The sequence below is a fragment of the Neoarthrinium moseri genome, assembly GCF_022829205.1.
Source record: "Neoarthrinium moseri strain CBS 164.80 chromosome Unknown scaffold6_Wmoseri_CBS_16480, whole genome shotgun sequence".
NCBI classification, from domain to species: domain Eukaryota; kingdom Fungi; phylum Ascomycota; class Sordariomycetes; order Amphisphaeriales; family Apiosporaceae; genus Neoarthrinium; species Neoarthrinium moseri.
The window spans coordinates 85,658-99,657 of NW_026055120.1; the positions used below are offsets into that span (position 1 = coordinate 85,658).

Below are 14,000 nucleotides of genomic sequence, written 5' to 3' on the forward strand. Positions count from 1 at the left end.
GATTCTTCTTGCAGTGGTTTAGATGGAGTACTGGTCTGTTAGAACACCGTGGCGAGCTATACTTTCCTTGGCGAGGAACAACGTATCGGAGCCGGTCTTGCAGTTCAGGCTATTCAAACTTGTCTTACGACCCTATATTTGCTAGTTATAACAGTATAATGTAGGTAATATGAGGCGGTTAACATTTCACTGCCAGCGCAACCTCCTGCATCCCCTCAAATAGAATTTCCGGTCCAGGTGAAGCTCTCCATGTTTAAGTAAGTATGGAAACGGGGCGTTTTAGCAGGCAGACGTGAGCCTGATTCACAACAATATGGCGAACCCGGCACCTACCGCAGCGATGACGCCGGCCGGACCAACAGTCCTCTGAGGAGCGAATGCTGAGCTGGATGTGCTTGTCTGTCCTGATCCAGACGTTCCAGAACCGCCACTCGTGTGAGAGACGGGCACCTCTGTCGTCATTGTCGTGCTTTCGTTCGATACGGTGATAGTTGAGCTGCCAGTTTCCGAGGTAGCGGAGTTGGATCCCGCTCCACTCGCACCGCCGCTAACACTACTGTATATTGTAGACGACTCGGTGGTTGTGGCAGACCCGGCGCTGTCAGTACCCACTATGGCAACCGTCGAAACGGGTGTAGAGGATGCGCCGCCAGCGCTGCCGGTCTGAGATGCAGAGGACTGGGAACCGCCTGCGCCGCCACCTGTCGCGCCCTGGAAAGTAATCTTTAGGTCATGTAGACGGACTTGAGTATGAGAGAGGACACTTACACTTGATGCAGTATCGCTGGAGAAGACAGTGGTAGTAGGGCTGACAGAGACAGACTGAGATTGGAGTATCAGCAAAGGGTTAGAGCTAGAGTTATACGCGGCTAGAGACTTACGGCAGTACTGGAGACAGAGATATCAGATATAGCAACTCCAACATTGGCACAAAAGGCGACTCCGTAATCTATGACAGTCTGAGCATCACCAGCGTTCGGGCACGCTTGGTTGGCGCAATCCCTGACCCCGAATAGAAAGCGTGGTCGCGTGCAGAGGCAAGAATAATCCGTTGCACTACAGCCCAAGTTGCCGGCTTGTGCAAGCAAGCCAGTGAAACAAGTAGTCTAGGCAAGAAAGTCAGCCAAATTCAATGCGATTGCGGTGTTTGTTGCTGAGGGCTTGTTTTCGGCTGGTAGAAGCGAGAGTAGGAGCGGAGAACGACTTACGCCGCATGTGGGAAAGTTCGCAGGAAGGGTTTGGGTTGCGACCAAGGCCGCGAAGTTGCTGAGAAGGATGCTAAATGTCTTCATCTTGATAGATCTGAGGCGATCAGTGCGACGGATTAATTTAAGCACGGGAGTGCGTGGCTAGAGTCTGTTCCGAAGGGCGGCCACGTTTGGTATCTCATGCGAATAAGAGTTACCAAACTCACTGTCTCTTGTTTGTTGATGAATCTTTCTTATTGGGAGAGGCTTGTGTGTGAGGAGTGTGTCAGAATTATAAATCGATGGTCGGGTGGACGTTGGTCTTGTCACTGAGTGAGTAGAATAATTTACCATTTCTCTTCAAGGTGGTGCGGGCGGGAGCGGATCTTGGCTTTCTTAAGAGACACTTCGACTTGAGTGTTGTGACCGTAGAGTTTGGGTATACATATGCACGTGATAGGATGTTATGCCAAATATTCTAGCGGCAGGCCTCCTCAGGGAACATACCTGCTATTCACGTGTCGAAAGTGCCAACCTTCAACTCTGCGGGTACTGTGGAGCAGGCGAGTAGCTGGGTTTGTGAAGTACACTGGATGATCGCCCATTCTTTGGTGCCAGCTCACATATACCCTGTTGAGCTCGGCGCTAAGTACTAATCAGACTCATCGCAGCCTGAGTACATTTTTCTCCCAACACGTTTGGATTTGGCAAATCATGTCAGGTCATCAAGGTCAAAAAGTGCAATATATGATTAGAAGAAAAGTATCGGCATCGAGTCTGAAGGTATACATAAGACAACGTTCCGGCATTGGCAGCTGCACAATTGGGCACCTGTCCAGGCTGGCAGTTTACCAATTGAGTTTGGTCTTAGCTTGTGTCATGACGTTGGCATGGGACAGTGATTGGGCAATGGTTAGTGAAGACTCAGATTACTAGGCCGAACTCTATGTGATGTGATGACGGAAATGACGAAACTGTTTAGCATGTCGGCTTCTAGAACGTACCCGTTCACTGTAGACAAGCAGCCTGTTCGGAAAAAACGGCAAAAATTGTATAAATGCTATCAGGTTACATTTCTGGGGGTTTCTCGTCGTTCACGGACGTCAAACAAGCGAAATGGCCGACTTCAGAAAGAAGTTCAATTCTGGTTAATGCTCAGTGCCTATTAGAACGGCATATGTCAACTCCCAGGAAGGAAAGTATTGAAACTCTGACTTCTGCAATGACATACATGGAAATGAAAGATCATCACTCTGCTACAGATGTACACATGTGAAATGCCCGCTTTGTTCATTGTTAAAGAGTTAGGATCTCCACAAGTCAGGTATATACACAGCAAACAGAGACCAATCACAGCTTGAGCAGTTCAAGCGAACCAGCGGTGTTGACTGAGCGAGCTGTTTATAGCAATGGCATGATGGTTTACTGATACAAGGCCAGAGTGCGTCGTTCCGTACAGCTGTGGTTCACTTTACTCCTAAGGACCAGAGAAACAGGCTATACGGCATATATGTATTGTTCTTGGGGGCCCTAACTGAGCTAGATACTGATGTAACCCAGTTTACAGCTTCTACTCTGCTTATTTAAGGGCAAATATTGGGGAGTATTACCTTTGGAAATAACGGAAACTGCGAGGAATTTGAGAAGAACCGAATCGTGTTTCAGGCATACATCAACGTCATAGAGCTAGTTTCTGCAGCCTTCTGATGGATGTCACACAGTCAACTCCCCGGCTCTTTGAACAAGGGTGAAGCCTCATTCCTAGGTCGCGATGCGGCGGACACTCCCAATATGTCCTGCTACTCGTCGCCGATCTCCAGACCTCACTCGTTTTCCTTAACGTCGATGATCGTGGTCTTGAACTTCCTGGCCGGAACCTTGCGGTTGAACAAGATGTCGATCTCACGGTAAGAGCGATGCTTGAGTTCGGGAAGGAAGAAGTAGGCCATGAGCCAGCAAACGAAAGCAGTACCTGCCCAGACGTAGCCACACTTTCCAGCGAGGTTCCACCCTGTCGGGTTAAGCATCTGCGAGGCTAAGAATATCATGGGGATTTCTGCAACGTAGTAGGCGCCACGGCCGACACCAGTGCTCAAGGCACGAAGACGGACCGATGATGTCTCGGCAATGGCGGTATATGTGATGGGCCCGAGAGCGCCAGCATAGACGAAGGAGATGATAATCCCTAGAATAGCCTGGGCGTAGTTCGTCGACGTGTTCTGTGCAATAGAGGCGCAGATGCCCAGAAGAATGAGGAAAGTGATATTGGTGACTGTGCCCCAGAGATAGATAGTTCGGCGACCGAACCAGGCAGTCAGAGGCCAGGATAGAGCGTTGGCAATGAAACCAAGACACGAGTTAATAAGATTGAGCTGGAAGGCACGTTCGTGCGGAATACCGGCTTCTAAAGAAGATGTCAATCGCCCACGCTATGCAAGTCATCAGAGTGGGCGCTACTCACGCTCGAAAAAGAAAGTTGCCTGGTTTGCAATCAAGTTACCAGCAAAATTCTGTGACGCGTACATCAAGCAAGTGATAGTCGTTCGCCTCAAGTCGGTGCCTTTCCAAAGGTCCATGAGGGTTGGTTGACCGCCCAGCTGCTCCTCAATCTTAACCGTTCGCTCTATCATGGCAAGTGTCTGCTGAGCGCTTCCTGCTCTTTTGTTGCCGACGCGCTCGATAGATCGAAGGGCTTCATCCTTGCGCCCATGACGAACAAGCCACCATGGAGACTCTGGGGCGAAGAAGATGAGAATTAAGAGAGGGGTCTAGTTTAGTCAGCTACCACACTTAGCACTGTTGGAACGGATGGAAGAGCGCTCACGGGAAAGATCCACTGTAAAGCAAGAGGCACGCGCCAAGACCACTCGTCGTTTCTTGAATTGTAGCCGTAGGTGGCGGCTGCAACAATGATTCCACCAATGGACCAGCTCATCTGCAAAGTAGCTGTGCATGCACCTCTGAGGGCGAGGGGGACGATCTCGCTGGCATAGGCGGGGGAGTTTGCAATGAAGATCCCCCAGGGGACACCTTCCAGAAGCTGTCCTACTACAAGGACAGCGAGTGAGTCGGCCTGCAAGTTTTCGGTCAGGTGACGAATTCAACCAACAAGTCAACCTACTCACGAAGAAAGAAACAAAGATTGTAGCGTTCATAAGAATAAGGGCCAAGATGGTTGTCCAGCGGTAGCCGAAACGGTTGGTAATGGGTCCAGCCAGGAAAACACCAATGAAAGCACCACATTGACCGGCTTGGAAGAGCGAGCTTTGCCATTTGGTCTCGATGACCATACCCTCACCCTCTACGGGGACGCCGTAGCGATTTTGGAAAGCCTCGAGTGCGACGAAGTTACCGCTCAGGAACATGTCGAACGATTCCATGACCTAACAGACATTAGACGTTGCTTACCATGATCAACATGATATAGGGGACATTCGCGCCATCCAGGAAAACCCAGGCAGATTAGGGGCTACCCTACTGAGGAGAAGGGAAAGGGGAGAAAACTCACAATGGTGAAGCACATAATAAACGCCCAAAAACAAGCCCAAGGATGGCTCTTGGCCGACTCCCACACGCCCTCTTGGTGCTCGTGGTTTTCTCCATCGAAGGCATCGTTCATGAGGTCCTTGTTGGCCAAGACGGCCTCAGGCTTCTCAGATTGATGGACGGCGATCTCGTCGCCATGTTGCAACTCACTCTTTGGCTGAATATCACCTGCCGACATGTTGGGCAAGATCGTTCTGGCACCTTATCAATGTGAAGGATATATAGGAACAAAGCTGGGTGGAGGAGGGGAACAGAGACGAGCAAAGTAAGCAAGAAGAGTGAGTCGGGGTCTTATACAATACCATTGGCTGACAGCCATACGCAACCTGCCTCTAGATAGTGTACGCGTGATCGCTGGATCAATCTGCGTCCGCTCAGCTAGCTGTCCCTGGACGAGGCCAGGGTCGTAGGCGAGTGAGCATATGCAGGAAACCGGTTACACCCTTGATTGATACCTTCGGCTCCGACATGGATGAGAAACGAGCCAGGGTGTTCAGGCGAGAACCACAAACCCAGCAACAATGAGAACCATAAGTACGGCCGCATGGGCTCTGAACATGTTCAAGGCTACCCATTCGACATCTGTCTGGGGTGCAGACCACGAAGCAAATTCACAACCTTGCTGCAGAAAAGCATTCCCCAAAGGCGGACAGCCGAGCCGGAGGCGCGCGATGAGACTACACCTCGCCTATTCCTATAAATGTATACCTCTGGGCAAAAGCTTGAGTAAATGCTTGTACCGACGTTGTAAGACGAGATGGGAAAAGCGGAGTAGACCTGTCTTGGTAGTCTGGTGCTCACCTGGTCTGGGGGGTCCCCGGGATGCAGCATTAGTGCGATCGTCCTTGGGGTAATCGGTGTGGGGTTGACTCGTGGACTCGTGCCCTCTGCTCGGGCTCTTTGGCCAGGCCTGGATCGAGTGCTCATGGGCCAATAATAAGGCGCGCACTGGAAGTACACCTTACAGTACCACGGCTCTCGCCTGAATTCCGCTATGGTCCTTCTCCAGGGTTACCGCATGTGCTACTGTGGCTTGCTCTTCGGGTTTTCACTGGAGGAAATACCGTGCACATCGTTACATAGCTTAACGACAGGACGCCTACTGGTCAGATACTTTCGGTGTAAGCTCTTACGACGGGTCCCAGGGGTCCAAGGCGTGATTGGCCAAGCTCTTGAGATCTGAGCATGTGCGGAGACATGCTCTCCAATGGCACTGAGTACTTGGTAGGAGTGGGTGGATGCTTCAGTTGAGTTGTACTGGGAATGCTGGATGTGTTCGCAATGTATCCGACGCAAATGCGAAGACCGGAAACCACTGCGTCGGGTCCGCCCAACCAGACGGGTTGTGTTACCAATGCACGTACGGAAGAGCAGATAGGTTTTCGAGTCCTCCAGTATCTGTTACCTACAAAGGTGGTGACAGTCAACGCACCGGAAGCTGACTCTATAAGTGCAGTCTAATCGTCGCTGTCACTGGACCCTTGTTCTACCTGTCTTAATTTCGTTCTGGCGCGAAAGATCACGACTTGATATATCGCCTTCCCATCTTGTCTTGAAACCAGCAGTCAAATCCATGCAAGGTGACATTGTTAAGGGGTCAGCCTCCTCAAGTTCACGAACCTGCTTCACTAAATCCATGTTTGTACCGCGCGATCTAGTAAGGAACCAGAAAATGATGATTCCTGTTGTCTGTAGCCCAAAGAGCCTGTGCTCATATTCCCCATACCATATAGTGTAGTAACCTACAAAGGTACGCAACAAGCATAGCATCACGTGCTAGAAGCTTGGGAGCCGCACAATCGCTACTACAACAGCCCACTGAGGGCGTCTGGCCAGTGTCATTCCTGCAAAGGCAGAACAGAACCATGTGCATACTGTTCAAATTGCTTTACTTCATAGGAAACGCCAGGCCATCCAAGTCTGCACTACTACAACGCAAGCTGCGTACCCGCGCCAAGGTCCCGGATAGACCAGAATTGGCATAGAGCTCGGCCCGGGAACGTCTCATCATTGGCGTATACAAGGCGCAGTCGCTGAGGATTTAGGATGTAGATCGAGTCGACGAGAACCATTTTGGTGACAAAGCAATCTTGATGGCATAGGGGAGGGCATAGTTATACGTTGTTAAAAGACCAACATTCGTATGGGCGGATTGTGTGCCGATGGTAGAAAACGTAGCTAGACGATTGGCCTGGGCTGGTGAATTGAAGCTGGTTAATCGAAACAATAGATCTAATTGGCAATCCAGGTCTCGAGGTCTGAAATGGTTGACTGTGTACACAACGACGCGGAAGATTATTGATGTAATGGGAGGGAGAACAAAAAAACAGAGCCTCTGTCAGCAATCAGCATGGTTCTGAATGTGACTTGGTAAGCGGTTCGAATTATTACGCGCTCGTATCGACTCGATTACGGAACACCGCGGGGTCGATCTCTGCTCCACCGTGAATTAGCTTACACTTTTATCGGCTGCGCGAAAAGCCCGAGAGGAGAGGCTGCCGATGCAAGATAAGTTATGGGAATTGCTATCAGGGCCGCCGTGGCTGTGCTGTGAGCTCGGCGTTCAGTTCCAAGGCCGTCGTGTGCGTCACTGAGTGCCGGTAAACCGCGCTACCCCACAGTTAGCGACACAAGCGCCGGACTGAGCCGCAGCAGTGTCGGCGGTACCTGAGGTGCCGCGAGATGCCAGCCATTGGACAGGTTGAATTCACCCAGGCATTGGTGAACTCGTGCATTCTAGTCACTAGTGACGACATGATTTTCACGATGGTTTGCTCCTGAGGAACCCATCCATATATACATTTGGCTCCGAGCAGAGTTCGGCCGCCGTCGTGTCCAGATAAGCGGCCGGCGAGATGCCCCTCAAGGTGAGACTGGTGCTGGGGGGCCAGCTGGGGGCGGCGCCGCGTAACAGCTGCAGACGCCTCGGCTTACACTAAAGGATTTAGTGCCAACGCCACGAACACGACTGCATGCGGGATATCCGGCCAAGCCGTCGTAATGGGTTCTAGATAAAACCCGAGCTTCTTTACGTCACGTCGGCAGCCTCCCTTGAGACATTTATTGAGCTGGCCTCGAGTGTCCTCGTTTCATGATGGAAAGACTGCGTTAGGGGCTGGCAAATCCCTCATCACGAACGACATGTCCTCAATTGGCCTGCCGCACGGCAGCTTCCACTACTTTCCCCGTCTGCCCAAGGAGTTGCGCGATGTCATCTGGGAATACGCCGCGCTGCCTTTCGTTCCTGGGATTCACTTCTTCCAACTTATCACGGAGCCTTTGTTTGATGGGAACAGCTGGGAAACCAATTGTCGACTTGAGGTGCCGACAGACTCCAGGTGCAGAGGCAATGGCAACTACACCTCTTCGTACCTGAACGACGTCGGCGTTTGGGATGCCTGCTGCGAGTCGCGCCAGCTGCTCGAGAAGCTCAGCCCGAGAAACGAGCGTCTGGGCGAGAAGGGAGGCCCCATACTCACGGCACAAGGCATGTTGACTGAGGAGGACTCGCCGTTTGAGATGCTGCGCAGTTGGAGGAGCCACGACAGTGGCTGCGACTGTTCATATGGGGAGCACCGACCGGAGGATAACTTCTTTGGATCAAACCGCCCTTTGTTGATCAATCTTGACCAAGACATCATCTGCCTCACTTTAGACCTGGATCGGCTAAGATTTCAACTGAACGGAACCGAGATACTGGGTATCGAGGAGCTGCGGGCGTGGGGCAACGCGTTCCCCGTACGCAGGCTTGCCCTGCAATTCTACCCGACGTGGACCAGGGAAAACCATCACGACTGCATCACTGCCCGGCAAGAAGAGACGCTGGCCGACTTGATGCATAACTTCTCGACCTACAGTTACTTCCCCTTTCTGAAGAGTGTCTACTTCATTGATTACCGCATCACGGCCAAGAGCGGGGCCGTACTAAATCGATCAGTGGACAGACTGGAGCCTATCTTTCATGGCAAGGGGATGACCTTTCACGAAGTACAACGAGACGACGACAGATGGAACTTTCCAGACCGAAATGCTTTTCTGCTGGCGGAAGAGCTAGCACATCAACGCGCCTGCAGCCGTGCGGACTACTATGCGAATGACGATATTGATGAGAAAAGGGAAGCCTTGGACCTCCTACAGGCTCGAGCCGACGTGTGGCGCCTAGACAAGGATGAGCCTTGTCAGTTCAAAGTGCTGTGTTGTGTACCGACGGACTCGTAGACTATGTTTGTAAAAATAGACAAAGATGTGATAGAGAGTGTAGAACAAGAACTCGGACAATTCTCTCAAACACAATGATTTGAAAACTTTGATTTTGATAGTTGTCGATTTTATCTCAAGAAGCAGCTAGGATGAGCGGGAGCCCTGTTTGAGGCCATCGCACATGGGAGAAAGGTTGTCGGGGAAGTCTTCATAATGTTTCAAGATGATTCGGCCTTGCGCACGCGAATCCACTGACCACCAACCTCAGGCGTTATGTGTGGCTAGCAGCCTAACCATTTGCGCTCCAATAGGCTCTCGGCTCTGTATATATAAGAGGCAAATGGCCCAAACATTTCTGACAAACTTATTCTCGCAACGTCAAACGCTATCCAAGGCTTTCTCGGATACCCAATGATGGCGGCTCTACCATTTGAGAGGTACTTTCACGTCCCGGTATTGCTGCCCGATTTTCACTAGGCTGACTTAATGGCGCAGTATCGTAGCCTCCAAGCCGTTAAGGTTCTTGGTTGGCGCCGATAAGAAAGAGTACATGATGCACGCGGACCTTTAGCAAGCCTGTCGAAACCCCTCGACACCTTAATCAATGGCTCGCTGAAAGAGGCCCGCGAGGGCACAGTCGAGTGGCTCGAGGTCGATCGATGAGGACACTTTTTTGCAGTTCTGCCAGTACGCGTATACGGGAGACTACGAAGTTTCATCGTCTAACAACAATTGTGCCTACAGTTTATCCACAGCGTCTCTAGGAAATCTGTCCGGCCAGGACCATCAAATGTATGAAGCTATCATGCACTCTGTGTTCTGGGGAATTGCTGGCCCATGTCCGGCTGGGCGCCCTGGCGGATCACTACGAAGTTCCGCACCTCGCAGCCGTTGCCAGTAGAAAGCTGCATAAGGCTCTTCTTTGGACCCCACTTACATACAATGGAACAAACAACATTGTCAGTCTCATTGATTACATATTTGAGAATCCTGTGGAAAGGGCTGGACTCAAGGACCCCCATGAGATCAACGGTATGCCACTACACGGCATGCATGTTCGAGGCACTTTGTTGCGATGATGAATTCCTAGAGTTGTTTGGTACCTTGCCGGAGTTCTCACAGGAGGCCGTTGAGTACTTGAGAAGACAACTGCATTAATGCGCTGAGAAAGATCGAGAACTGCTGTAGATGTCCGTACCGAATTGGTTGCTGCCATCACGACACGACTTACTGTGATAAGAGCCACGTTACCAGACTCCTCACAGGAGAAGTCTGGCGTCGTGGGAGTAAGCATTACTATGAGAATGGATGCATTCCCATCATGAGAATTCTTACTTCTTCTGTCATTTGTCGATGCTACCTTTACTCCAACATGACGGGCAATGATAGAACGCGCAATGACAATACGTTCCATATCCATGGTGTAGAAGGTTGCTTTACTGAAAACTGGATATCAAAATTTGGTGCTCAAGAATGTGAAAGATTTGATGTATACGAGATCTGCGCTGTTTGCCCAGGTACATACCCAGGTCACCCAGGCCCTTGGGAGAGTCTTCACCTTTTGACATGGGAACCCCATTGCGCCATGTAGAGGAGCTTACCTTGCCAAACGCGAACTATTTCGCAACTGCTACTCAAACACAGCCAATCGCCTGTCCTTGTACAGTAACAAGGGTAGCCGGTACGAAACTCACCATAGTGATACTGAATATTGCCAACTTGATTTAGGCACTCGTTGATTTTACTGCAGTGGATTGTAAGCGACCCTAGATTACTATGTCGGTGGCCGTGTGATGTCGGTGGTTCAGCATGAAACCGGGCAATGGGACCCACGACAACCGTCTAGCGTATAATGAAGGGAAGCGGCGATGTGCTTCGCATTACCCCATTTGATGTAATTTAACAAAGTGCTACCTAGCTCCCCTGTCGTCTGGTAACTACTTCCTAAGAAGAGAGTTTGTCAGGAGACAGTTCATTGTTTCCATTCGTCCCACGTCTTCTGCACAACGCTCCTCCAAATGCAGAATCACGATTGGGCTCGGACAGCGAAGCGTATCCCGTATTCGATCTTTTTGGACTGTCCTTTTTGGAACCTTTATGTCACGAGACTAGAAGCCGGACGCATCTATCTAATTCCACCTCGTCTCGATCGCAGCGAGATTCAACCTCCCACTCCAAGCTCCCAAAACACAATCTCTCGCCCTGAGCGCACATTGCAATAATTTCATCCGAACAGCGATCCAATTGGACCTCGTCCTGGCTGAAGGCCAGCGGAAGCCAGCCAACTCGTTGCTGGGCATTTGCTTCGACTCGATCCCTATGTCAGAACTCTGTCGTCGCCAGGCTGGGAACAACTGCCTCTGACTTCACCCAGAATCCCGAGTTGATTCTACACCATACTACACTTTGCATTCTTCAGGCATTGTGGCATCTCGTTGAAGAGACTGAGCTCCTGTCATCAGGATCGTCTAACTTGAACTCTCACACCGAGAGCGGCCCAACGTCAACGGATTTTCGTGACAGCCATCGGCTCATTTCTGTTTCTCGCCTGGCCTCAACAAAGTGACCGGCACAGAAATACCGCTGCATGTGAGCTTGGGCCTAAGTTTGAGCTGAATCGTCGATAATTCTATTGTTGAGTTTCTTGTTGGCAAAGATTGTCGGAAATCGACCAGGCCCTCGTTTGGAGTCATCAACAAAAGTAAGTCTCATCTACACAGCCGGAAACATCTTAAAGGCCTTACATGACTGCCACTAGTCCTTTATGGATCATATGGTCTACAAGTTCTCTACACACAGATATAATCTACCACTGCTCTACATGTACGTACGTATCTTTATTGACGCCTTAGCAGAGAACAGAAAACCATCGCTCAAACTACACAGACGAATCAGTCATTTTGTGCTCCACCCAACATTAACGATATGGGAAATACGAGCCACAACGATGTGACCTGGTTCAACAACCACGCCCATCGCAATCGGGGTCTAACGGTCACAACGAATCTGCATGTTGAGAAGAACCTGTCCAGCAAGCCGAACAAGAAAGAGTCTCTTGAAGATTCGGTCGCCATATTGGTCAAGGAGATTGATGTTCCCCACACCAAAGAACCTCAAAAGAGAGAGATCAGCGAGGCATTACTGAACGATGACTGGAGGCAAAAATGGCGCCCCGAGGCTAGCGAGACAACTCAAGGTACCAATGCTTTTCACCCGCCTTTCAACCGGCCGGACAAGGCTGGGTCAAAAGTAGCTAAGAGAAAGCTGTACATCGATACAGCCATGGCCGCGGCAGGGAACCACCCACAGGTCCGCCAGTATCGTGGTACCAAAGATTCTCCGCTAGATCCAGAGTGGGTTCTTTCGGCGCCAGCTACGAAGAAGGAATATAGCTTCACCAAAGACGAACAACACAGTAGCTCAGACATCGACCCCTCTTCCGCCAAAACTGACTGCTATTCATACTCCGTAGCCCTGGGTCGGCCTCACCGCGTCAGTCTTCACTTGACATCGCCAATTGCCCATAAAATAAATGATCATGTCCCGTCACCTATTCTGTCCAGCATGGATGGGTCGTGGTCAAAATTGACTGCCATCTCTGAAAGCACAGCTAGTTCTAGGTCTGGGGACTCTTGGGACGATGTTGAGTTTCCTCTAGGCCAGCTGCAAGCGGTCAAGAGCTGCAACGGCTTTCGAGTCTTGCCTTGGTCACGGGTTGACCATCTGATCAAGCAAGCCCTGACGAAATTAAGCCCGTCCAGTCACAGGTGCAAGCAAACTCAGGCAGAACGCGTCGAAGGCAGCCGCCAGCCCAATGAGTGTGCTATTGGTCAACCAACAACGGCTGGCAAGACCGAAGAAGACATGCGAAAACACCAAGCAATTATTGAAAAATTGAATCGGAAGACCTACCCTGATCGACCTTCTCTTTTGCACCCGGATTTGGCTCCAGTATCAGAAGGTCAAGTATCAAATCACTCTGGCTTTAGTGACGCAAGTCGAGATGGCCTGCAGAAAGCGACTACGTTAAACCCGCAGGCATCAGAGTTCTTGTACCTTGGCAAGCAAGAAACGTTACCTGCAACAGTTGACCATAAATGTCTTCTTCCACCAGCTGGACGACCAACGGTCACAAGCTTTTCAAGCGAAGACACTGAAATATTCCCGAAATTTCCGAATGAAACAGACCAATCTTTCGCCGCATTGGATGCGTCACTTCAAGCCGAGAAATATCGGCTCCTGGAAGCCCGCGTTCAGCGCATGCAGGCTGAGAATGTGCAACTTGTGCGTCAGTTAATCGATATGAACGCAAGCCAGATGAGGTTTATAAGCAGTACTCCGATGACAGCACCCATCACTTCTATGCTAGGTCAGATGCTTCCGCCGCCCAACAATGGTACGGCGCTTTCTATACCATTTTCTGGTGGCCCAGTGTTCTCCAGCCTATCCTTGGGTACTGTTTCGCAAGCACAGCCACTTGCTGCCCAGGTCTTAAGCGTTTCTGAACCTCGTACGGCACCGTCAACCTCATCGATGCCTTCGTACAATGGACATACAGCTGGACTACCGACTGTGAGGCCCACATCTGGACCTCCTCCCGCCAATCCGTTGCCGCTCCCTGTCGTGCTTCCGCCGAACACCATGGGACCAAAGCCTGTGACTAAGCCGAAAGGACCGCCTCGACCGCATGACCCTGAGTGGAACAAACGACAGCTTGAGTACGAGGCTTATCTCGAGCATCAGCGTACAGTAGACCCCAACTATCACATCAAGTGCAAAGAGCGACAGTCTAAACGAGCCGACCGACAGAGACGGGAGACTCTGCGAAGCGAGTTCAAGATCCCAGGCCCAAGCGCGCCGATCGAGATCAAGGTGCCAGCGGCTGGTGAGAAAACGAAAGAAAACCAGAATGCTTAGGCCACCATTCACGCCGGGTAGTGTTGGACTATACAACTAGCAGAAGATATGCTGGATCAAAGGAGGGAGTTGAGAGAAGCAATGGATATTGGCATGCGTAAAGCTTCGAGACGGGCACGTTTCGATTGCCTCCGGACAGGCCACCAAGGC

The 14,000-nt window shown here is 50.8% G+C and overlaps 4 protein-coding genes across 4 annotated transcripts; 2 read left to right on the forward strand and 2 right to left on the reverse strand.

The window, feature by feature from the left end:
* Positions 1-303: 303 nt before the first annotated feature.
* On the reverse strand, positions 304-1,292 carry JN550_002593 (uncharacterized protein; the record flags this gene model as incomplete). The annotated part of the gene is made up of 4 exons (XM_049313906.1): positions 304-711; positions 769-822; positions 882-1,106; positions 1,209-1,292. 4 exons carry the CDS (start codon positions 1,290-1,292, stop codon positions 304-306), a joined length of 771 nt encoding a protein of 256 aa, XP_049175118.1.
* Positions 1,293-3,010: 1,718 nt separating this feature from the next.
* Positions 3,011-4,911, reverse strand: JN550_002594 (uncharacterized protein; the record flags this gene model as incomplete). The annotated part of the gene is made up of 5 exons (XM_049313907.1): positions 3,011-3,591; positions 3,649-3,955; positions 4,012-4,260; positions 4,313-4,570; positions 4,696-4,911. 5 exons carry the CDS (start codon positions 4,909-4,911, stop codon positions 3,011-3,013), a joined length of 1,611 nt encoding a protein of 536 aa, XP_049175119.1.
* Positions 4,912-7,874: 2,963 nt separating this feature from the next.
* On the forward strand, positions 7,875-8,951 carry JN550_002595 (uncharacterized protein; the record flags this gene model as incomplete). Its single annotated transcript, XM_049313908.1, has 1 exon — positions 7,875-8,951. The coding sequence occupies one exon, from the start codon at positions 7,875-7,877 to the stop codon at positions 8,949-8,951; it is 1,077 nt and encodes a 358-aa protein (XP_049175120.1).
* A 2,907-nt stretch (positions 8,952-11,858) lies between these two features.
* JN550_002596 (uncharacterized protein) lies at positions 11,859-13,850 on the forward strand (the record flags this gene model as incomplete). The annotated part of the gene is made up of 1 exon (XM_049313909.1): positions 11,859-13,850. The coding sequence occupies one exon, from the start codon at positions 11,859-11,861 to the stop codon at positions 13,848-13,850; it is 1,992 nt and encodes a 663-aa protein (XP_049175121.1).
* Between the last annotated feature and the right edge of the window lie 150 nt (positions 13,851-14,000).